General features: G+C 42.8%; 1 protein-coding gene across 13 annotated transcripts in view; it reads right to left on the bottom strand.

The window, feature by feature from the left end:
- Positions 1-217: 217 nt before the first annotated feature.
- The window catches only part of LOC146861466 (uncharacterized), a 356,537-nt gene continuing 331,103 nt past the window's right edge, over positions 218-25,651 (bottom strand). For all 13 annotated transcript variants that reach the window (XM_085645782.1, XM_085645786.1, XM_085645792.1 and 10 more), the window contains 2 exons: positions 11,626-11,679; positions 218-1,608 (listed from right to left, as the gene is read on the bottom strand). In XM_085645782.1, coding sequence (XP_085501908.1) covers positions 1,113-1,608; positions 11,626-11,679 — 550 coding nt within the window. In that variant the 3' untranslated portion in view covers positions 218-1,112. The remainder of the gene's footprint in view (positions 1,609-11,625; positions 11,680-25,651) is intronic.

Consider the following 25,651-nt stretch of genomic DNA (forward strand, 5'->3'; position numbering starts at 1 on the left):
ATGGCTAACAATCACTCTCAACATGAGCCCCACCAACAGCCTGATTAAAAAAAAAACACCTTAACAGCACAAATCAAATTACTCTTAGACAGGTAATCCGTTTGTCTGCTGGAATCATCCCCCTTTTTTTTTGCAGTATGATGAAATACAGGGGACATGAACAGGCACAATGCCTTAGCCCATGCTCATTAAAGCAACACTAACAGCCCAAATTCAATTTTTCAGGTTATATAAAGAGGTTTAATCGTGGAGACAAGTATAAATCCTCCAACAAGTATGCAAGACAAACAGATCTGGAACAAAGTATGTAACAGAAAGATTTTTAAAATATGGAATGAATTCTTTCGGGAGGTGATGAAAAACAACTGACGCCTCCAAATGCATTGCTTGGTAAAAGAGGATATCTGTTCAGCACCTTGAGGAAGCCACTGTACTGAAACACAAATCTTGGCCATTAGTACTTTTCAATTACACTGTGCTTTTGACAAAGCGTCTGCTTGTGGGTTACAAAAAACACAAACAACCATTGCATCCTGGAACAACGTGCAGGAGAAATAAAACCTCAATTTTGTTATCACATACTTTCTTTGTGGAAGCTGGCCTCCGTTAGGGTGTTGTCAAACAGCAAAAGAGAGGATTTGGAACAGCTCAACATGGTATTTCCTGTAATACGTTTTCTGTTTATGTCCTCTCATGTAATGCTGGCTTCTTCTTAAATGCTTGGTCAGAACTTCAACAAAGGAGTATCATTATAAAGAAGCTCACAATTTCTCAATTACCCTCAAAATATAGGAGTGCTTTTGTAACCTAAATGCAGCCATTGAGCTATTTCCTTTCGCCTAAAGAAATTGACTTGTTTATATTCTCTTTACCAGGTGTTTCAAATCTCCCCACATATTTAATTTGGCGAAATATCAAGAATGAAATTGTTCCCAGCCAGGCTTGCATTTCACCTGCCAAAGCCTTCTCCAGGTCAAGAGCCTAGACAATTATGGCTCCAGGAAGATAAAAAGTCCCCTTAAAATCAGTTTTCTACCAACATTGAAATACTCTGGAAGTCACATTTAAAGATATTTTTTCAGAGGTCTTGTTGTTCAGTGCCAGGAATTGAATCAGTCTTCATCGGAACTGTCTGATGGGTCATCATTTGCCACTTTCCAATTTTTCCGTTTGCTTTTCTTCTCTTGAGATTCATAGTCTTTCTTAGTTTTTGAACGGTGGCGTCTTTTCTTATGACTTTTAGTCTGATGTTTGTTTTTATCTGCCTCACTTGCTTCCGAGCTGCTCTCTGTCAAACTGCTGGAATCAGATGAATCACTCTCCTGCCCAGAAGATGATGGTGGCTTCCTTGCAGGCTTTTTCCGAGTTTTTTTCTTTCGTTTCACCTTTTTTGCCCGGGAAGTGCTCTCATCCGAGCTCTCACTTTCAGTCGAAGACTCGACAGGCTCCTCCTTTTTCCGCTTCTTCAGCTTTTTGTGCGACCGTTTCTTTTGTTTCTTTTTGTGCGACTTCTTGGATCGCTTGCGTTTGCGTGACTCTTGCTCTGCGCTCCGTCCAAAGCGAGAAGCTTTCTTCCCATTCACTGTTTGGGCACCTTTCTTTTCATCACTGCAAAAAACACACAGAAAAAAGTAAACACAATGGATTCAAAATTAGAATAAAAGAAAGGTTGTGGGCTCTGCAGTCTAGTCAAAAGATCCAAACATTTCAGGTTTTGATAACTTTTAAAGGGCTAGATGAATGCTAAATGCAGCCACAGCACAATACACACTAAATTGTATCATTATTACATTTTATTTTCGATGAGTAGAATAAAACGTCATCCAAACCTCTAATATTTGAACCAAAAAAATAGAAAATGAATTGTACAGCATACAGCCCTTAATGAACAAGTGATGGATCTAACCACAGACTCCTCACCTTAGTATGTCCCCCAGGTATTCTAAGGTTGAATCCAGGCAATTGTTTGTAGAAGTGCTCCAATACGTCACTAGGTGCCATCGTGAGGCTCCTCCATGACTCATACCACACAGGAAGTGACGGAGTGGAGCCATATATAAGCATCACCTTTCCGTGCTGATATCAGTTTCTTGTTTTCCACTTTCCGCTCCTATAGAGGCTGAGCATGATCAAATGATGAAAACAGTGTGCTGATCACTAACTTGGAACCTTTTTAATTGTTAAAAAGAAGTTACTCCACACAGGTGGGACGCCAGCAAGGAATCTGCTGTTTAAAGTATCCACCAGAAACAGCTCTACTAAAGATAAATAACTTGTTCTTCTGATGGATACTTCTAATCGCAGAATAGATACTAAAGCAGTACATTCTGCAGGCGGTGGGTCTGTGAAGTGGGCTCAGACCAAAAAGTCCTGCAGAATCGAGCGGAGTCCTTCACTACTGACCGGACTGTCAAGTCAGTAGTGCTTTTTAAATGCATGCATCAACGTCCACAATGCAGCCGGCAGAAATCAAATGCAAGCATCAACACATTGGTAGTGGCCTTGGCTCTGGTGGAATGGGCCTCAGACCTTCAAGAGGCTGCTTCTTTGCAAATGTGTAGCACATCTTTATGCAGAGGACTATCCACCTCAACAAGGTCCAATTTTACACAGCCTTCCATTTATTTGCCCCGGAGAATCCCACAAAGAGGTATGAATTATGTAAAAGCTTAAAACTTCTTCGAAGTCAAGCCAATGGAGCCTCTCCTCCACTTTTGAGGGGGGTTGGGGAGCACAGAACACTAGTCACAAGTTTTTCCAAGCACCCAGCGTTGACTGATTTCGTATAGAAGAGTCCAGCAGCAATAATGACATCTACCAGCTGAAGTGGCAGATCGACAGCAGCTAACTGCAGCTGCTCAATCTCCACACACGGAGGAGCAAGTTGTGAAGATTCAGGGGAGAGTCAGTCCTCGGACATAAGGTTCCCCTGAAGCGTTAGCCTGTTCGGAGGACAGATGTTCTTTGTCAGGAGCCGAGGAACCACACTCACCTGTTACAATCCCAAGTCACTAAGATGACGTTGGTTCAGTCACTCTTGATCTTCTTCAGAATTCGTGGCAGGAGTGGAATTGGTGGAAAGGGGAACTGGAGTTCCTTGTTCCAGCATGCGTCTCCTAATGAAAGTTCTTGCAGTTATCAACAAACAAAACTGTTAAATCAAGAATCCTCAGAGATACCCTCCCCTGGACTAAGGATAAAGCCTGAACCATTGAGATCATTGTCCAAAAGTCCTGGGCTTTTTGGTGCAGAGAAAAAGCCATGATTGCTACCATGTCCTGGTTCACCCCTATAAATGAAAGTCTTTGTGAGGAATTAGGTGAGGCTAACTTGTTTTTGGTAAAAAACAAGAAAGTTAAAAAGTCAACTGGATGTGGTCCACAACTGAATGTGGTGAGCCTGCCTTCAGCAGATAATTATCAAGGTACAGGAGTACAGGAACTCTGATATGCGTAGATGGGCAGCGATCACCACTCTCACTTACCTGAACACTCAAGGGATGCTGGTGAGGCCAAAGGGGAGCATGGAAAATTGAAAATGTTGCAAGCCCACCTTGAACCGCAGGTAACCCCCTTGCAGGACGGGTATATGAAAATACGCGTCCTGCAAGCCACCATCCAGTGTCCCTGGGTCCAGAGCAGATAGGATCTGAACCAATGTGACCATTTTGAATTTGTCCTTCTGTAAGAAGGTGTTCAAGCATCGGAGGTAAAAGACAGGACTGATGATCCCATACTTTTTCAGGACAAGGAAACAACAAGCTAAAACAACCCCTATCTTTCTCCTGGTCCGGTGCATTCTTTATGGCAACCTTGGAAAACAAAAGGCTGACCTTCTGTAGCAGCATGAAGACATCATCTGTCAACTATGTTGGATCACCAACCTGGGAAAAAGTGCTAAATCCTGTCCCCCACTGGTTGGGCATGAACTGCTCTTGACAAACTAAATGGTTAGTTGGAAGTTGTAGCAGGGGACGACTGGTGCTACTGCTGGTCTGCGTGTTGCCTGCTCGATCTGTTTGTGTCCTTGAAAAGCTTGGTAGGTCTACTCTATCACTGGCTGGGGAGGCTGTCTCTGCCTATACACCAGCCATCTGTAATAGCCCCAAAACTTCTAAAACAGATATTTTGACAGGGGTCAACAGCCTCAAATATTGTCCTATAGCCTTTCAAAGATGATTCGGCCTTATCTTGGAAGAGACGAGACTCAAAGAACAAGTCATTATTGAAGCCTGTACATCACCGGAGAACCTGGTGGAAATCATCCAGGCATATCTACGAAGGACAACACTAGTACCGACTGCCCTGCCAATGCTTTCTGTGGTGCCCAGACTGTTGAGGATAAAATACATGGCAGTGTCCTGTCTGCCATGTATTGTCTGAGCCAGAGAGGCCCTGCTTGCAAGATCTGCCCGACCATGTCCCAAAGGGCATGTGCGTATCGGTCCAACAGACAGACTGAGTTTATGGATCGCAGTGCCAAGATAGCAGAGGAAAATACATTCATCAGAGGTGTCAATGGGAAGTAAGTTAGGGTTCATCTTACTGGTGGAGGGCAGAACGATAAGATGCTCTGGCGTGGGGTGCTTGGTAAGAAAATCCAGATCACCGCACGTGGTCTAGGTCATCTGGCCATCTCCCTGTTAAGAGGCAAGTAAGATGATGGCTTTAACCATGTAGCCATCAGATTATCTGTGAGGGCATCATTAAATGGGAGCAAGGGCCTGAATGATGCCAGCCAGGCTGCAACATTTGTTTTACTCTCAATTGAGGGCAGGTGTAGGTTTAGTACCGCAGCTGCCCTCCGAACCACCACTACAAATGAGGCACTTTCTTCCATTGGTGACTCATTTGCTGAGTTGAGTTCTGTCTCAGGGAAGATCTCAAACTCGCTGGTGTTTTGTAAATCAAGGTATAAGGCATCATCATTGTAAAAAGGGGGAAGGGGTGCAGGCCATCCTCCTCTCCACCATTATCACCATCATCAACATTCTGGGGCATAACCTGCTCTGGCATAGGGTCAGGATCCGAGCAAAAAAAGAGAATTGGGAGCCTATGGATGGATGAGATGTGGTAGAGGCACAGGGTTAGAATCAGGGTGCATGAAAAGGTTGTGCTTTTATAATCTCATAGCACAACATCAGTCAAGTTTGTGCTAACGTCGGTTTGAGATGAGTTATGGGCCGTGGCACTGAATCATCTACCGGTACTTGTGTCACAGAGGATGAAACAGGTGGGACACCGCGGTCAGGGTGGAAGCCTGCACCAGAGTCAGTATGGGCCCAGTAATGGGTCCAGAGGGAATAGACAGTGCCAGGGAGGGTCCAGCGGGCGGTAACCTGAATGCAGGTCTGAGTGGTTCTGTGGGACCTGAAGAAACCAATGGGAGATGGACGTTCATTGAAAATTTGCAGCTGGACCTCTTTGGAGGCCTCAATTTGCTCTGGATTGACGACAGCCTGGGAAACTCTATGGCCAGTGACCTCAATGGACATTTTGACCCCCTCGCGTCTTCTCTCTGGGGTCAGAGCAGTGGGATTGGGTTAACTCCTACTTTGCTTTTTCATGCATACATTTAGACTTCTACTTACCAGAAGATTTCAAGCGGGATTGGAGGGAATGGCCCTGTGACTGCGAACAAGACTGCAACTTGAAGCAGATAAGGCGTGACCAAAGGTAAGTAACTTGTCCATCTGATAGAGACATCTAACCGCAGATTCCTTACCTTTGAACAGATACCCAAGGAATACCATCCCCCCGAGGAGGGACTGAGGAACTGCATAAACCAGAAAACCCAGCAAAACAGAGCGACCGAACAGGCCTTCTCTGTGAACCTAGGAATCCAGGCAGTAGTGTCTCGCGAAAGTGTGCAGAGATGCCCACGTGGCAGCTTGGCAAATATCGCAAACGGGAACACCACGCTGAAAAGGTGTGGTGGCCCCTTTTGCCCTTGTGGAATGGGCCCTAAGCCCTTCAGTGCAATATTTTTTTTGCTAAGGTGTAACAGATTTTTATACAGAGAATAACCCATCAGGATATAGTCCTCTTCTGGCCAGCACGGCCCTTCTTTGCACCCATGTATCCTATAAAGAGTTGATCATCCACCAGGAACTCTCTGGTTCGATCGAGGTAGAACGATAAAGCTCTTTTTGGGTCCAGACGATGGAGACGCTCCTCTTCCTTGGAAGGGTGCAGGGGTGCATAAAAGGTGGGTAGGGTAACAGACTGTCCCAGATGGAAGGGTGTTACCACCTTAGGCAGAAAAGATGCCCTAGTCCAGAGTACCACTTTGTCCAGAAAGACCGTCAGGTAATGAGGCTGTGAAGATAGGGCCGGCAGTTCACCATCTCTCCTGGCAGAGGTTATTGCCACCAAAAAAAGCTGTCTTGATGGTGAGCAACCGCAGAGGGCAGTTATGCAGAGGCTCAAATGGTGCACAAATCAGAAAGGTGAGAACCAAATTAAGGTCCCACTGTGGCATAATAAAAGGCGAAGGAGGAAACAAATGGGTTAACCCCCTTATAGGAATCTTTGCACCAGAGGGGATTTGAAAAGAGAGTGCTGATCAGGTACCCAAAGAAAAGAGGAAATGGCCGAAAGATAGCCCTTCATTGTGCCCAGAGCAGAGCACTGCTGGGCCAAACAGAGTAGAAACAGACGGACTTCAGATAAGGGAGCAGATAAGGGGTCAATAGACTGGTCTGTACAATATTTTCAAAATGTGTTCCATCGGCAGGCGCATACAAATTTTGTGGAGGGACACCTAGCTGCCAAGATAACCTCACAGACTTCAGGAGGAAGGTCAAAAGCTATCAACTTTCTCGACTCAATCTCCGTGCATGAAGGCAGAGAGTGGACAGGTTCGGGTGGAAAACGCTACATTGCTGCTGCGACAGAAGATCCTCCCGAAGGGGCAGCCGGACCGGAGGATCGATGATCATGTCTAGAAGCTCGGATACCAAAACTCTCCGTGTCAAGTCCTGAGCCAAGAGAATAACTTGTGCCCGGTCGCTCCTGATCTTCTTGAGCACACTGGGCAGGAGTGGTATGGTTGGAAAGGCATACAGGAGGCCTGAGCTCCACTCGCGGCAAAAAGCGTCGCAGAGCGAGAGCCGACTTGGAAACTCCAACACGAAATACCGGTGACATTGCATGGTCTCTTCGGAGGCAAACAGATCTAACCAATGCTCTCCCCATCGCTGAAAGAGATCTTGCGCTACCTCCGGATGGAGACGCCATTCATGATCCGCAAAGCACCATCAGTTGAGCTTGTCTGCCCTGGTGTTCAGAGAACCGGCCAGGTGTTGATCCACCAGGGAAATGTCCTGCTTTTCCAGCCAAGTCCAGAGATGCAGGGCCACTTGACAAAAAGTCCACAACCCGTCCGTGAACACCTGCATGAGCCTTCCCTTTATTGACGGTAAAAAGGCTTTCAGTGCCAGTCGGATCGCCCGAAGCTCCAAGAGATTGATATGGAGCTTAGCGTCCGTCGTAGTTCAGAGTCCTCTGATCTCCACCACCCCCAGATGGCCGCCCCATTTCAGAAGGGGCGCATCCGTCACTACTGTGAGATCTGGGTGGGATCCATCACCGTTCTTTAACCCACTCTGCCACCCCAGTTCAGACATGGCCATATGCAAATCAGTCTGACCCTGTGCCTCATGGGAACAGTACAGCCCGAACTGCCAAGCCATGTCTTCCCTGGACCGGAAACAAGCTTCCTAGGAGCGGTTTCTGGCATTTCAGCCGTCTTAAGCCAGGCTTGCTTGAATCCAGTGGCAAAGTGAGCAAGGGACTCAACGTCTGAGCATACCCTGCCAACTTATGGCGAACAAAGCGGTACAAAAGGGGGTGGTGATGGACGGAGCATCAGAACCAATCAAACACTCACACCCAGTCAACAGATCTGGGTTTGATCCATCACCGTTCTTTAACCCACTCTGCCACCCCAGTTCAGACATGGCCATTTGCAAATCAGTCTGACCCTGTTCCTCATGGGAACAGTCCAGCCCGAACTGCCAAGCCATGTCTTCCCTGGACCGGAAACAAGCTTCCTATGACCGGTTTCTGGCATTTCAGCCGTCTTCAGCCAGGCTTGCTTGAATCCAGTGGCAAAGTGAGCAAGGGACTCAACGTCTGACATACAACAGCAGGTGTGTATGTTTGTCACAAAGGGTTTTGGAAGAAAAACTCTTAGAAATGATCTTAGAAATGTCACAGCTGGTTGTCTTATGTCTAAATATATAGGTAACAGATATACTTAGTGTGTGGGTCATCCGCAAACAGGTTTTTAAGATCACAAGTCAAACACGCTTAAAAAACACGTTTTCTTTCCCCTGGAGATGTCATTTTTGAGGTGAAAGTCTCTCCCATTGTCCAGAATAGAAAATAGCTTGGAAACAAACTCACCACATTATAGATCATGAAATTGGGTCTGGGATGAGGTCAAGGGAGGACAAAAGTACTTTTGGAAGAATTCGAAGGTAAGCCGAGAAAACTGAGCCGAACTCTGCCATGGACTCCCCAACATTCAATGTGTGCTAGAAAGTCTGAACAATGGCATCTTTTAGGGGGAATGTGTGCTGGGCAGTTGCCCGATTGGCTGGAGTTTGGATGTTGTTCAGTGATAAGATTTTGTTACTAAAACAAAATGTTTTTTATACCGATGGCCGTTTTAACAATGATTACCCCCGTTCTAAACTACTGAGGATTCCCAGCCTCAGAACAGGGAATCATTTAAGCATAGTAATCTATAAAAGGACCAATGCTGGGCAATAGCTATTTTTCACAATAGTCAGTTCTCATTTGTTTTTTGAGATTTTTATCCACTCTTGTAGAGGACTAGAGATGCTTCCCCTACCAAAATAGGCAACAGTAGAGGGGAGGGAAGTGAAAAGTCACTGCTTGCCTACTGTAAGAGGTTTTTCACAAAGCTGCAAATGGTTGATGTCCTCCTTTTCCCCTTGACTGATGGATTTGTTGTTGTTGCTTTAGCTGAGGCAAAGGGGACTTGAGACCTCAGTGAAAAATCGAGATATATTAAAGGTTTGAACAATGCTTTTTTTAAATAATTCTTTTTTCTCCTCCAAGCCTACTGCTCTTAGTATTTCCATCTTGGTCTTTATGTGTTACATTTCAGAGTGTTGGAGTCTATGATTTGAGGCCGGTCTGACAGAACCCCAAAGAATATCTTAAAGCAAGGTTGTGGCAAGTTCAGCAAACACTAAATCATAAGCAGCTGTGCTGAAAACATGATAGGAGCCGATCAGGTCTTTGTACAGGATCTCTGAAAAAATCCTCTCTTTCTTAAGGAAAGACATCATCAACGTTCTTGCAAAGACTCCCACAAGGATATATAGGAAATGCCTACTAAAGCAGGAGCAATGGCAGTCTTCATCACTATATGCAGATGACACACAGACGATTCTGCTCACAGAAACGAGGTGCTTGCACTCCTTGTAAGGATGATCCAGGAGGGGGGGTGTATTACCAAGGGTCTTTGGAGCTCAGACAATTACCAAGACTGGGCAAGGGAACAAAGGGTCTTGCTGAGGAGATGTGCACTTTGTTTGAAAGAGATATGAAGCTGACTTTGCAGAACAGGAGCTATAAATAGTTCCACTTCAGCAACGGGCAGACCTGGAAATAGTAGAGGTAAAGATATGTTAAGCTTGTTGACGCCTTTTATCAAAACCTTTTATGAAGTACGAATATCTATGGATGAAATAATTGTGGGTGGAGACATATTGTCTTAAGTCGGTCAATATCTTATGGCTCTTGAGCGATGTCTAGTCTGAAGTTCTAGAGACTACAACTGTGAGTTTTGGTTCTCATTTATGAAGTATTTAGATGGTTAGAAAGGTCGGTCTTTGGGGTGTATCCCCTGCGGTCCAATAGGTTGTAAAGGTCATTGAGGTCTTAGGAGAGCACAACTGGAATTTCTACTAGAGATGTTACCACCCTGATAGGAAAGTATGATTGTAATATTTAGGGCCTGATTTACATGAAAGCTTTCTAGATGACATAAGCCTCAAATCTGAGTGCTGCTTCAAAGTTGAGCGTCTAGGTTTCTTCGATAAATTCCTCTCTGACAGCACCCCAAACCTCAACTGCAAATACATTACCACTGTGTTTGCCTCAATGTCATGGATCACATTGTCGAGTGGAAATGGCGCTGTTTCAATGGTGGAATCTTTTTTTGAATCTCTCCTTTTAGTACTCAAATATGGTGGGTTGTTGCTCTGGTAATAGGATCCCATCCATATGCTCACCTGATCTTCCAGAGATCGAGTTCTTGAGTTTGTATTCCTTCTCTTGAAGACCATGGAGCCAAATCTCATCTCTGTGCACTTGGAAAACTTGAGGCAGTTATGCCGCTTGTCTGAAAAATGCATCTCTAGAATGCAAACAGTTCACAGATCATGAGGGTCTGGCTGTGCCTTTTTTCTGCCACAAAAAGGGCACTAATCCCACAAAAATGGCCTGTTGGTGAAGAAGGAAAAGTAAAAAAATGACATGGAAATGCAGTAAATCTCACAGGATGTCAAGTGTACCGATTTTGGAGAAGGGTAGGAATGATTTCAATTTAAGGAAAATCCCAAAGGCTGGGCTCAGTGCTCCGAGATTCGGTAACTAGGAGCTAGAAATAAAGGAACTGGCGCACCTACCACTGTCATGTCTAACAGTTTGGGATTTTGGAGGATTGTGATTACTTAAAGGTGCAGTGCCAGTTTTTCTAGTCTTATATAGCTCGACTCTATCTAGCTACATTGCTGTAGTTTTCTCTTCTTTTTTACCCTAAAAAAAGAGGCTTAGGAAAAAAAGGTCTTTTATTTCACTTGGATTATTTGATCTCCTTTAAACAGATTGTTCCTTTTTTTCAGAGAATACACAGAATTTTTCAGTATAGTTTTTAAATAGGCTGCTAAAATGTGTTTTATATAACAAAATGTATCTCCTCCAAAAAAAAAAAAAAATGTTAAAATAAGTTCTCTTGTTAACAGTTCCCTGGCACCCACTTAAGTCAAGTCAATTAATGGCAGGTCAATTCGGTGCTTATGATTATAAATGGTGTTTCCCTGAAGAAGAACCACTAGATGGATCTAGATGCAGCTATTCGGGTTACTGTCACTCTCGTGAAAATATAGTATGAAGAAAGGAAGACAAGGAAGTTTTTCTCTTTTTTTTACGCAGTCTTCAAACTACAGCAAACGTGTGTGAGGCCAACCAAGATCTGAAGATAACGTTCAGAATTCAGAAACAAACGGTTTACTGCAAGAAATGGGACGGAAATGAGCCTCGTGACAGCATAGATATGAGAATGTACAACACATTACATGGACTAGAGAAACTGCCGGTATGGAAAAGTAAGATATAAAAAACAAAGGGGTGTACAAGTTTAAAAAGCAAAGCACAAGTTACTAAAGCACACTTAACTACAGTTGCATTTCTCACTAACTTATTTCTTTATATCCCTGGATGTCAATAGACAGAAATCTGGAAGCTTGCTTGCAGGATATATAAGACAGAATTGTATTTTTTGTGCCCTGCAAATACTGTTCACCACCCCAAAATAAATGCTGCTTTGGAATTTAGGCTTCCAGTGAAAGCATTTTACATACGTTACCTATCAGTATCAAATTCTTCTGGGTACAGCTCTTTATAGCCACTATGACCCCATCTGCAAAAGAGGGAAATACACTAATTTAGCTGCCATAACATGTTCAGTAAACCAGAATACTCAAAAAGACCTTTGGGGAAATATACATGTTAAGTGTCCCAGAGGACCTTGTTGTACATATGATAGCACGGTATGTTTTGAACACAGAACAGTAACTGCATTCTTTTTGAGGACCCCAAATGGAAGCGGACAATGTGTGCATAATGATTAAGTGCTTCAGAGTAATCCAACCATGATGACAGAGGTGCTTGGTGGGGTACAGAGGAAGGTGAAGAAATCACAAGATATAGTACCATCTCCCCCACTCAAAAACCTTTCCCTATCCTGGTCTTGGGATCCTGGAAGTTCACAATAACTTAATTTGTTTCCTTTTATGCAATTGAGTAGGTGTAGGCATATACATTTTTCCACAAACATTTATATGGGATAAATATTTGTAAAGTCAAAATATCACTTGTTTGCTGAATCCCTTTTAAAGTTCATTGATTAGTCTTTGTAACAACGTTTTACCCACCAATCATTTTTTCTCAAATCAATTTATTTTCGGACATGTATGAATATTTTTGTTATTGGGCAAAGTTTCTTCAGTGAAACGCAAGAGTATTTGCAATTTACAGAAAAAATAAAATTGTCATCGGTCAGCTGGAAAACGTAACTTAAATTCACCCCGCATTAACATTGATAGCCAATGTCTCCATGTAGGCCGTTTGCAGGATTCAAAATAAAGCCCTCACTAAGAGTGGGAATTTTCCCAATGAAGCAGTAACTCTGGATGACATTCTACCACTTGATCATTCTTGATTGGTTGTTTTGGCCCCTGAAACACCAACCCACGGAGTCTGCAAATTTGTACACAATATATTTTTATCAAACAAATTCTGTATTGCTTTCTCGATAATAACAATAAAAGTCAAACTGTATCACCAGGTGTAGCGATAGTTCGTTTTCAGCAGAGTGAAAATACACAACAATTCTTGACCCAGAGACATCAGACCTGGTTTGACTGGATGCTGAGGCACATTCAGTGAACCCACTGAAGGGGCTGCGGGGAGAAGCACAGCCTGCCCCCCTAAATCCTGCAGCACCTCTGAACGGGAGGATATAAAAGTCCCCTATGTCAAGTCCAGGCCATCTGCTTTCCCCCTCTGCGGCTCCACCTTGCCCTTTCTCCGACCCCTCTTTCAACAAGAATCAAGGCCGGGTGCAAGGATTTACAAAGCCATATTCAGGGCCCGGTCCCGAAAGGACCCTCCCCCCATCCAACTTACCTGGATCCCCCCTCATCTCTCCATCCCTCTGCCGCAAAGGAAGACTACCAGCCTGAGTCTAGAACCTGAGGGAACCCATCTCACCTCGCCTCCCCCTTACAAAACAACTTAAGCAGACAGTGCTCCTCAGGCACTGTCTGCATGTGTCATTAACCCCTGCCCGTCACACCCCTCTTCAATTTTTCTTCTCACATTTTTCACCTGCTATAAGCAGGTCACAAATGCCAGATTTGTCTCCAGAATCGGGGAAACCATAAATTAAAGGACACGGTAGTCAACGGTGTGTGCAGTTATTACTCATCCTAGGGACACCATTAAGAATAATCTGAATTGCTGCTCAGGAATGCAAATCAACTGGTCCAAATCCCTCTTATTTGCCCTGCCGTTCCATAAGGAACACCACATTAAATGGGTGTCTGAACCGATTCGGTAGTTATGCATATGGATAAGCCGTGACTCTGGCGTGTTAACTACAGCTGGCCAATTGACTGGCTGGAGGACAGAATTCCAGTCTGGTCTAAATTGCCACGGCCACTAGTGGGATGCATTGCGTTAGCGAAGATAATAGTCCGCCCCAAATTTCTTTACCTGCTCCTTGGTGTGCTCCACCACCTCCCCCCCCCCACCCCCACACTGACAGCCCAATTTTTCAAACGTATCAAATCGAATTTGACGACATGGATATGGGCCAATAAACAACCTTGCCTCTTGGGACTTCCTCACTCTGCCGCTTGTGCAGGGCGGTTTGGGGGCACCCGATATGAAGCTGTATGCCTTGTGCGCCCAAGATCAATTTCTTCACTACTGACTTCACTCAACTCCATTTCACCCCCACACATTCATACAGCTGGATCGTGCTTCCCCGTGGCCATTGGCAACGGCTCTCTATGTACCTTATAAAACACCAACAGCCAAAACTAACACGGTAGTGTGCTAGTGCTGGGCATCGGAGGGATTGCGCAGGCAAGCTGAGCTGGTGTGTTTGTATGCCCCATACATACCTCCTGCCAACAACCGCCAGATCCAGCCACTTCATGACAGGGGTGCTGTGTTACAGGCAAGAAGGCGACAGCTCAAGACTATTTCAGACTTACACCCTGGGGATCGCTTCATCCCTCCGTACAAGGCCACGTCCACCCGTCTACCCTTCTAGACACTCTTCTTTACTACCAACTCAGGGCTGCTTGCCACACCGTTCATGACACGTTTCTTTCTCCCCTGCCACCTCTCCCAGCACTGGAACTTTTCCATGTTTTCCCAACCCTTTGCAAACTAATCACTTGCCTAAATAACAGCATGCAAACAGCCTCACAGATTACCATTCCAACTACACGCAAGGCATAAGACGTGGATATAGACCATGCCCTGATGGATAAGCAATAGGAGTTTTGCTGTAGACAGCTAGATCATCTCTCTTCGAACTACAAATTGCTGCTAATACATTTCAAATTTCTCCACCGGCTATATTGCACGCCACTTGAGCTTTTCAAGATGGGGCTAGTCCCTGATCCTTACTTCCTCCGTTGCGGTTCCCCTCAGGCAACATCCATCTAGCATGACAGTGTCCAAAGGTGGCATCATTCTGGGAGGAGGAGGTTTATACAACCATACACACTATTACTGGGCACCTACCACCCTACACCCCCCCTGGTGGGGCTCCTGGGGTATGTCTCGGACAAGCCTGTCTCTCACTGCCATGCTGTTACTATTAGCCAAACACAGGGTAGCCATGCAATGGGGGCGAAAACCTGGTCCTACCTTTAAGGCATGGTTGCGAGATGTCACACTGTCAGGAGCAATAAACAAATTACTGGGAGCGAATGCCATTCCGCTCTCGTCCCAAAGACATATTGGAGCCCTTCTTATACTTTCTTTGTAAACAAGATTCCTCCTCGTCTACAGCTGAGGAGTCAGATCGGGGTCATACACTGAACAGGATGGCAATTGGCCACCTGCCTTAGCCTCCCAGGAGTGCTAATGCAGGAGTACCTTTGTTGGGATGGGCAGTTGTTAGAATACTCATGGTGGAGCCGTGCACTCCTCGCCAGTCAAACTCTTTGCAGGATAATATTCTTTAACATAATGTATGCCTATGACACATGCTTTCCGCTCTAGCCTCAGTATTATACGTACTTTATTGATAAATGGCAATTAAACACAAATATATATACTCCTAATATAATTTCCACACTGTCCCCTTAGTACCAAGGAAACACTCGGACACTCCTGTGGAAAGTAAATCTTTTAATCAAGCAAGCAGAACGACGCGTTTCACCATTACGGCTTTATCACGCTCGTAAGGTCAACAATACGCCATGTTTAAATACAGATTGATCTTGATTGTGACAATAAAAAGAAAAAACGGACTTCTCCTACACTCATAGTACAATCTAGTTGCCAATGCAGTGGCCATTTTAGAGTGTTACATATATCACAAGGTATATAAGCACGTTCGTCTCAAGTTGATGCATAGACAAATAGTAATCGTCCCGAGCATAATATATAATACATTCTTATGTGTCATTCTTATAAATCATGACACATAGGTTTCAAAAAACCCGCTCGTAATGCAGTATACGTTTCAAGTGAAACAGTGCGTTACCCGATATAAGTTGTTAAACAGCTGGTGAGTAAAAGACACACCCTAATCCTCGTCCAAGTGGACAAATACAAACACAATTTACTCGCCGTTGTGCGCTGCGAACTAAGCATCCTAAGCTCATAGCCCCCACTCAAAATGTGTATTGGTGTCTGTGCCTAAGAGTTAATCCAACAATACCTGGGAAATACCTGTCACCACAAATTATAGATGAGAAAATAGACAATTCTTGTAATGCATGTCTAGCAATATACATAATTGTATGCATGTATATAGAACAAATATCGCCCGAGTGGGCCAAATGTCTCAACAAAAAACATGTAAACACTAATACAGATATACATAGATTCTCTTCGACTAAACACATCCACTCGTGAGAGAAGTACCTGAAAATAAAATAAAATCTGATTAAAATCATGGAACCAATAAAGCAGACAATGCAGATTCAATTAATTGTGCAAATGCACAGCCAGTTCTTCACTTAAGTTCAACCCTGTGGGTGTCATGCTGCCCAAATCAATAATGTAACGTGATTCCAATTTTCTGAGTGACAGTTCTCTGTTACCACCCCTCACACCCAGATCCACTGTGTCTATTACCACCATGCGAACAAGTGTGTTGTCTTGCATATGTTTATCAAAAAAATGCCGCGCTATGGGGTACTGTTTGTTGTTATTGTGTATAGCACGGAGATGTTCCAAAACTCTTTTTTTCGCCTCATGTTTTATACTCCCGATATACCACATGTTACAAGGACAGATCAGAACATAAACACAGTATGTAGTGTTACATGTAAGTCTTTTCCTGATTACAAATTCTCTTTTAGAGTTAGGTATTTGTAATGTGTTGCAATCACTACTGTTTCTACATGCTTTGCATTTGCGACAGCATCTAAAACCCGGTATTCCTTTGGAGGAATTAATCTCCCGTTCTGTGATGTGATTATGGCCGAGTACATCTCGCAATGATCGTCCTCTTTTGAAAGTAATCTGAGGATTACTCGCTAAATCCTTTTTGAGATGATCATCAGTAAGCAACACATGCCAGTGTTTTCTGAAGATCTTACGTATTTCAGTGGCCTGACCTGAGAATGTGGTGATGAATCTGAGACATTCTTCCTGTTCTTCCTTCTGTTGGGGATATAATAATTCAATCCTAGATTTGAGTTCTACTCTAGAAATCGCTTCCTGGATAATCTTGTTACTATATCCCCGTTCTCTAAACCTCTGGCACATAGTTTTTTCTTCATCCTTGTACGTCTCCTCAGAGCTACAATTTCTTTTAGCTCTCAATAGCTCTCCATAGGGGATAATATATATCAAGTTACGTGGATGGCTGCTATTAGCACTTAGTATACTGTTACCAGCTGTTTTTCCCCGAAAAAGTATGGTACATAACTGATTGTCCTTCACTTCCAAGAGTACATCTAAAAATTCTAGTGATTTATTACTGACATGCTCAGTGAACTGGAGATTAAGTTCATTGTCATTGAGTTTGTCAATAAAGTTTTTGACAGATTCCTCATCACCACACCATATAAAAAAGATGTCATCAATATAGCGCAGCCACAGGGCCACCTTGCTGAATTCCGCCATTTGGGTGACAACCTGCTCCTCCCACCAGCCCATGAACAGATTCGCATAGCTGGGGGCGAAGCAGGTTCCCATGGCCGTGCCCTGTGACTGCCTAAAAATAGTGTCATCAAAAATAAAAAAATTATTCTTGAGACAGATCTCAATCATCATCAAAATCATCTGTGAATGGTGAGTCAGTGAAATAGATCTAGACCTGAGGAAGTGACTGACAGCCCGAATGCCCAAATCATGTTGAATGCTGGTATACAAACTGCTGACATCTAGGGAGACCAAGATGTACTCTTTCTCCCAATGTATACCATCAACAGTCGTGAGGAAATGAGTGTCTTTCTGTCCTTCATCTAATATGAATTTTGCACAAACTAGAATTGACTTGTTCCTGTTCTCTAGGAAATTGAAATTGAAAAAATGGTTTAACACAAAACCTAGAATACAAGACACCGCAGCTAAGAGACCTAATGAATGTAACTTGAATTTGAGTGATATTGAATTGTTACATGATTTGTACACTGAAACAGATGTTGGTTCAAGTAGTATTGTGCCCAGCCCTGATTTGCCGCTATTGACAATTTGGTAGGAGACAAGAGTATTGTTATTAGACAATCTGATAAAGGTGGGAACGTGTGTGTCTTAGACAAACAGAAATATCTGGCTGAGGGCCTGAGACAACTTAATGATACCACCTGTTATCGTAAGAGTAACAATACTGAGGTTTTAGAGTCTAATATCATGTACAGAGAAACACTGGTTGAGTGGAGAGAGAGAGGGTTGATTGAATGGGAAGAATTTAATTTTTTGTATTGTGCCCATCCTAGAATACCCATTCTATACTTAATGCCTAAACTGCACAAAGATATCTGCAATCCCCCTGGTAGACCCATAGTGTCGTCCATAGGGTCATTATTGGAAAATACATCGAAATATATTGACTACTTCCTAAGACCTTATGTAGTGGCTTTACCTTCCTATCTGAAAGACACCACTCATTTCCTCACGACTGTTGATGGTATACATTGGGAGAAAGAGTACATCTTGGTCTCCCTAGATGTCAGCAGTTTGTATACCAGCATTTAACATGATTTGGGCATTCGGGCTGTCAGTCACTTCCTCAGGTCTAGATCTATTTCACTGACTCACCATTCACAGATGATTTTGATGATGATTGAGATCTGTCTCAAGAATATTTTTTTTATTTTTGATGACACTATTTTTAGGCTGTCACAGGGCACGGCCATGGGAACCTGCTTCGCCCCCAGCTATGCGAATCTGTTCATGGGCTGGTGGGAGGAGCAGGTTGTCACCGAAATGGCGGAATTCAGCAAGGTGGCCCTGTGGCTGCGCTATATTGATGACATCTTTTTTATATGGTGTGGTGATGAGGAATCTGTCAAAAACTTTATTGACAAACTCAATGACAATGAACTTAATCTCCAGTTCACTGAGCATGTCAGTAATAAATCACTAGAATTTTTAGATGTACTCTTGGAAGTGAAGGACAATCAGTTATGTACCAAACTTTTTCGGAAAAAAACAGCTGGTAACAGTATACTAAGTGCTAATAGCAGCCATCCACGTAACTTGACATATAGTATCCCCTATGGAGAGCTATTGAGAGCTAAAAGAAATTGTAGCTCTGAGGAGACGTACAAGGATGAAGAAAAAACTATGTGCCAGAGGTTTAGAGAACGGGGATATAGTAACAAGATTATCCAGGAAGCGATTTCTAGAGTAGAACTCAAATCTAGGATTGAATTATTATATCCCCAACAGAAGGAAGAACAGGAAGAATGTCTCAGATTCATCACCACATTCTCAGGTCAGGCCACTGAAATACGTAAGATCTTCAGAAAACACTGGCATGTGTTGCTTACTGATGATCATCTCAAAAATGATTTAGCGAGTAATCCTCAGATTACTTTCAAAAGAGGACGATCATTGCGAGATGTACTCAGCCATAATCACATTACAGAACGGGAGATTAATTCCTCCAAAGGAATACCGGGTTTTAGATGCTGTCGCAAATGCAAAGCATGTAGAAACAGTAGTGATTGCAACACATCACAAATACCTAACTCTAAAAGAGAATTTGTAATCAGGAAAAGACTTGCATGTAACACTACATACTGTGTTTATGTTCTGATCGGTCCTTGTAACATGTGGTATATCGGGAGTACAAAACATGAGGCGAAAAAAAGAGTTTTGGAACATCTCCGTACAATACACAATAACAACAAACAGTACCCCATAGCGCGGCATTTTTTTGATAAACATATGCAAGACAACACACTTGTTCGCATGGTGGTAATAGACACAGTGGATCTGGGTGTGAGGGGTGGTAACAGAGAACTGTCACTCAGAAAATTGGAATCACGTTACATTATTGATTTGGGCAGCCTGACACCCACAGGGTTGAACTTAAGTGAAGAACTGGCCGTGCATTTGCACAATTAATTGAATCTGCATTGTCTGCTTTATTGGTTCCATGATTTTAATCAGATTTTATTTTATTTTCAGGTACTTCTCTCACGAGTGGATGTGTTTAGTCGAAGAGAATCTATGTATATCTGTATTAGTGTTTACATGTTTTTTGTTGAGACATTTGGCCCACTCGGGCGATATTTGTTCTATATACATGCATACAATTATGTATATTGCTAGACATGCATTACAAGAATTGTCTATTTTCTCATCTATAATTTGTGGTGACAGGTATTTCCCAGGTATTGTTGGATTAACTCTTAGGCACAGACACCAATACACATTTTGAGTGGGGGCTATGAGCTTAGGATGCTTAGTTCGCAGCGCACAACGGCGAGTAAATTGTGTTTGTATTTGTCCACTTGGACGAGGATTAGGGTGTGTCTTTAACTCACCAGTTGTTTAACAACTTATATCGGGTAACGCACTGTTTCACTTGAAACGTATACTGCATTACGAGCGGGTTTTTTGAAACCTATGTGTCATGATTTATAAGAATGTATTATATATTATGCTCGGGACGATTACTATTTGTCTAGGCATCAACTTGAGACGAACGTGCTTATATACCTTGTGATATATGTAACACTCTAAAATGGCCACTGCATTGGTAACTAGATTGTACTATGAGTGTAGGAGAAGTTCGTTTTTTCTTTTTATTGTCACAATCACGATCAATCTGTATTTAAATATGGCGTATTGTTGACCTTACGAGCATGATAAAGCCGTAATGGTGAAACGCGTCGTTCTGCTTGCTTGATTAAAAGATTTACTTTCCACAGGAGTGTCCGAGTGTTTCCTTGGTACTAAGGGGACAGTGTGAAAAATAAATAAATATATATATATATATATATATATATATATATATATATATATATAAAACTGAATTTGTTGGAGGCACACAGGCTGGAATTGGAGATTCCAACCCCTAGTATCCATGCACCAAATTTCCGCAGTCAAGGTGGGGGACTAAACTTCGTCTGATGTGACAATGGTGCTAATACCTGAACTTTAGTGATAGAGCCCTGGAATAGTGCAAAATTATGCCAAGTATTTGGCACAAAAAACGTTTGACTTTTGCTTTGGCATTCCGATACTGTCAAGGTACTTGATAGGCGTTACTTCTCCCGGTTTAGAGTGTTAATAGCAGCTAGTACTATCGAATCCTAAAGCTAACAGACTGCTCTGCAATTAGGGGCTAAAGCAGGAGATGTCCCATAATTGGGAGATTGGGAAATCAACAGCTCTTAATACCAAAAGGATAGAGGGCAAAAAGCTATTAGTTGACCCCCTTCCTTGTCCACTCCACGTCACAGAATGAGAGCAAACAGTAGTTAATGTCAGAATGTAAACATTCTGAATGACTGAGCAGAATTCTGCATTCAATAAAGACATCTTATAAAGCTGAAAGGTTTCTTTTGAAACTAATCTGTTTAACGTTATTTTGATAAACTTGACTAATGTTATAAGGGTTTCCAAGAAATCCGCCCTCCTAGATGTTTCTAATTTTAAACCTTTCAACGCTTGACGGTAAACTCAGCTTGGGCATTTTGTGCATTTATAAAAGATACTTCCTCATTATTGTCTCACAGTGAAGTATGATTGTAACAGTAAACCGGAGCAAACAAGTGCTGCAGGTTTTCATGGGGTGCAGGGTAACTGAATTGAACAATGTGGTTAGTACCAAAGGGGGTTCTATTTAAATCTTTGTGTATTTGAATTTCTTGTAAACATTAATAGATAATCTGTACTTAAAAAACAACAATTTCACAAAAAGAAAAAAGTGTTTTTTTGGCTAGAAGACGGTAAAATATAGCAAGTGGTTCTTGAACAGACACTAGAAAAGGTTGCTGGGTCTGGTGGTTTAGTAGACTAATGCATCCACTGCAGGGGCCTGTGTTCGATCTCATGGTCACAGTTTCAAATCCCGGCTGGACCACTCAGCCTTCAATCCATCTGAGGCGATAAAATGAGTACCACTGAGTTGGGTAACAATAAACATCTGTTATTCAGATCCAAGATACCCTGTTAGGGGGTGAACGTGCGCGTTACAAATACACGTTATGTTATGTCACTTACAAATATTTACGAGTCTCTTTTGATAAAAGAGGAGGGTACAAATGTCGACATGCATTTGAAGCCTGAAAGATTCAGCAATAAATATGGTGCTTGGTGTATGGCAAAGAAATTATCAGGTCTGTCCATGGAACATTACTTGCAACATATATGACAAGTTTAATGCCTGTCCAAATTTGTCAAAATGGACTGAATTAGAATACTGCTGCAACTTCAGAATGGTATTTGGTCTCTCCAACACTAATTTACAAGCTCAAATTTAATTAGAATTTAAACTGAAGAGTCGGGTACTGTTCAGGAAATCAATTTCCTTCAAATTTGTATTACGTTTAATGCAGCGCTTGAGGAAACAGCAAAGTCTCAGTTGCGGTGTGAAGCACAGAAAAGCTGTGCTACTATTCTCAGGCCTAAACCGTGTCAGCCTTGGCTTAAATATCTAAGGCATGTCTTGTCCGATTTGCAGATAGAAAACGTGTGGGAATTAGGTGTGGCAATTCAAAAAGGTTGGTGGCTATTTAGACTAAAATTATTACTCATAAATTAGTCCTAGATAAGATCAATGCCAACCAGCATGTATGGATAATCATAGACTTTGAAATGCCTTATCATTTAAATACAAGTTCACACATTTGAGCTTTCATCTTTCCCCCTTGCAAATGTTTCGGGCAAGCTGGGAAGGTAAGTTAGGTACACTACACTGCAGACAATACGGATTTAAGAATTAATTATTTGTACTTATCACCTGTCCTTGCCAAACATTGGCCTCTTTCAGAACTGAAGCCCTTGTTCATTAATAAAGGAATTAGAGGATGTAACGAAGTAGTCACAGCATTCATGAATACAGACGAATCACAGGTGAGTGGGAGCTTTGAGAAGTTCATGAACAAGATCTTGAAACATTTTTTTTGCTTATTACTGCTATACATATTTTCTTATACCCCAGCAGAACTGTTTGGATTTTGTTTAAAAGTATTCATCATGGACTTAATTTATAACTATGATTTTTACTGTAGTAGTTCCAATTGACCCACTATTTGATTGATATTCAAAGTTAAGCTGGTCATAGTTCTTGATCAAAACTGTTTTTCATTGATTATTCTTGGGAGCATATTTTAGTCCGATTGTTTGACCCATAAATGTGTGACTCAAAGTTGTTTTAGCATTTAGGAGACTACATGTGGCCAAAATTCGTTATTATAACAAACTTATTTTACGTTTGCAAATTGTTTCCTTTTGCCACACAAATAAAATTATATTTTATATAACAGTATATTTAAATGTAAAAGACAGATGAACCCATTTAGGATATTCCTGTTAAGTGGCATCCATGAGTCCTGTTCGTCCAATGAACTGAATGGTATGCACTAACGACCACAGTGCACCAACTTTCAAGTTAAGAGCACTTTTTAGATGTTAATTGTACAATAAAGTGGGCCACACACTTCGTAGTTTAATGTGAGATGTACTAACAAAAGTAACACTTCAGCCGTCTAGGATAAAAGCGTTCAATTCAGGCTCATTAATGACACTGAAAAGGCATGAAGTGTTTCTGTGAGCTTTATTCAGTCACACTCAAGGATACCATCTAGTCATAGGCCTGTTGTTCGCTAAAGAAACATAGCGGGTACTCAATGGGGCAGAGCGAGCGAGCAGTACTCCGCAACAAGCACAGTCCTGTGTCACTGGCATGCTGTCTATCCTCCCAGCATGAAGGAAATTTGTGTGCTCATATGGTTCCATTCCGGTCAGCTGGGTAGCAGATATAGTTACTTACCTGTAATCCTAGTTTTTTTTCAGTGGAATTGTCATTATAGTCATAAGCTTTTTCTAGCAATTTGTCTTTATCATTAAAAAAAAAAAGTAAATAAAAGTCAAAAGAAGTGTTTTGTTGGGATAGGAATGTCACAATCAAGAGAGTCAACCTCGAGTCATCTAGGGTGGCCCCATTGGATATAGGGGGAAGACCTTTTATTTAAAGGAACACTCACTCTCAGAATGTTATCCAGTGACATGCTTCATCATAGAGTTCTTTCCAACCCTCTGAAGATCAGAGTATGCTGCGACCTCTTTCCTTACAAGGGAGCACTTTTTAAGGAAAAAAGGGTGTGGGATCTATATGAGGTCATCTTTAAAATTGCCTAGGCAGTGCCCAAATCAGCATTTATTCACAAGATCGTCTGACGAGGTTAAAAACTGGGGAGAAAGAGCAGGCTAGAGTTATTATCACTCCTTTGCCCTCAAGTTTGATCAAATAGTTTCTGCCACATACCCCAATCTAATACCGTTTTGGGAAAGGGTGGCTGGTTATTATTTATTTATTCATTCATACCATGCCACACACATACACAGTACACTACAGTAATAACCTGGTTAGAGGAGGATCCGCTTGTAGAGTGGACGCATGGTACCCCATAGGGATCTCCACAGGGTAGTGTGTCCATAAGTCGGACAATCATAATGGGTCCCTATTCACCTCCTCAGGAGTCTGCAGGTTGAACGTCCCCTGCCCTGCGTTCCTGAACTGCAAGTATCTGTTATCCTGATTTTTGGATTTTGGTCACATGCTCATTCTAATCAAGCATCTGCACAAATGCCTAGGCCTGCACTTGACTTTCAATAAGTTCTGGACTGGTCGTTGACCTAGAGGGGCACTTGAAAGAGCCCTCATAGTGGCAGCAGGACTACTGTCCCCGTCACAGGTTTCATTGTGTACAGCGGTGATGGCAGCACACTGTGTCTTGTAGTAGAATCTAGACTGACAAGGCCTTTTTACTTGTGTTACTCGAATGACAGAATACTGGTCCATTCAAATAAAGTTCGGCTGCCAATCCTGAACCTCCAACTCTAGTGTTGAATCCTGTGCCGCTGGACATAAGCATGTGTGCCAGTGGATTTGGTATACAGTGTATGAGTGCTTGAGTGATACAGGCCTGTGAAGTTAATTTTGGAATGTTCATGTGCATTGAGATGAAGGGGGTGTTGTTTTCCAGACAGTGGACGTATATTGCTGAAATTCCTGAGACTATAGAGAGGGAACCCAGACACTAAAGTTGTGAAGGAGGAGGCGGGCATTCCCTTTGAAATTCCATTAGGTCCTATTTCAGACATCAAGGGCTGCAGATTAGTCTTCCTGAGACTTCAATTTGGTGGATGGTTATGGTGATGGGTGGGACTGCTGTATCGGTGCCAGGGAGTGAAGAATCTTAACGAACGGGAGCAGCCCTTTGTTTCTCATCCTGTTCACTGTAAGATGCGGCGATTGATAGCAAGGTGCACACTGCTTACAGCTCTCTGAGCCTCTGGTGTGGATGTTGCAAACTGGAGACAGCCCTGCTGTTAATAGCATCACTCAATTTAAAGCCTGACACATGACAGGGAAGACGCCTCAAATAGGTTCTATTAAGACAGATTCAGAATCCACACCCGTGTCTATTCTTTTTTTTTTAAATGGGCATGCTGTTCCAGTAACCATTTCTGTTCAACCAAGAAGAGGGTGCTCCGCCGAGTAGGCGGAGGACTGCTGTGCAATTAGTGGTATTTTCTGCCGTACATACAGCTTCCCAGTGGAGAACAGATATAACCTGGAGTACGATCTGGGGAAAGCATTGCCAGTTTGTCCCCAGAATCAAAGGGGGAAAGAGGGAAAGGGTGCGCCACACCCTTCAGGAGGAGCTGGCCATTGGATGGGACTGAAGCAGCTGACCCTGGTGCAGGGGCCCGCCCACCAGAGACTAAAACTTTCACTGGGGTGATCAGGATTGCCGAGCAGTCTTTGCAATTGTCAGAGAAGCTGCAGCATTTTTTTAAATGCTGCACGGCTTCCATGGGTTATCGCTGTCATTGCTACCAAGGCAGTTGTGACCAGTGTGCCTCATAGGCCAGCCTGACTGACTGAAGCTACCACAGACGTGTTGCTGCACCTGTTGTGTGCAGGTAACTCAGACGACACGACTGCA

Source organism: Triturus cristatus, chromosome 3_1 (assembly GCF_964204655.1).
Source record: "Triturus cristatus chromosome 3_1, aTriCri1.1, whole genome shotgun sequence".
Classification (NCBI taxonomy): Eukaryota; Metazoa; Chordata; class Amphibia; order Caudata; family Salamandridae; genus Triturus; species Triturus cristatus.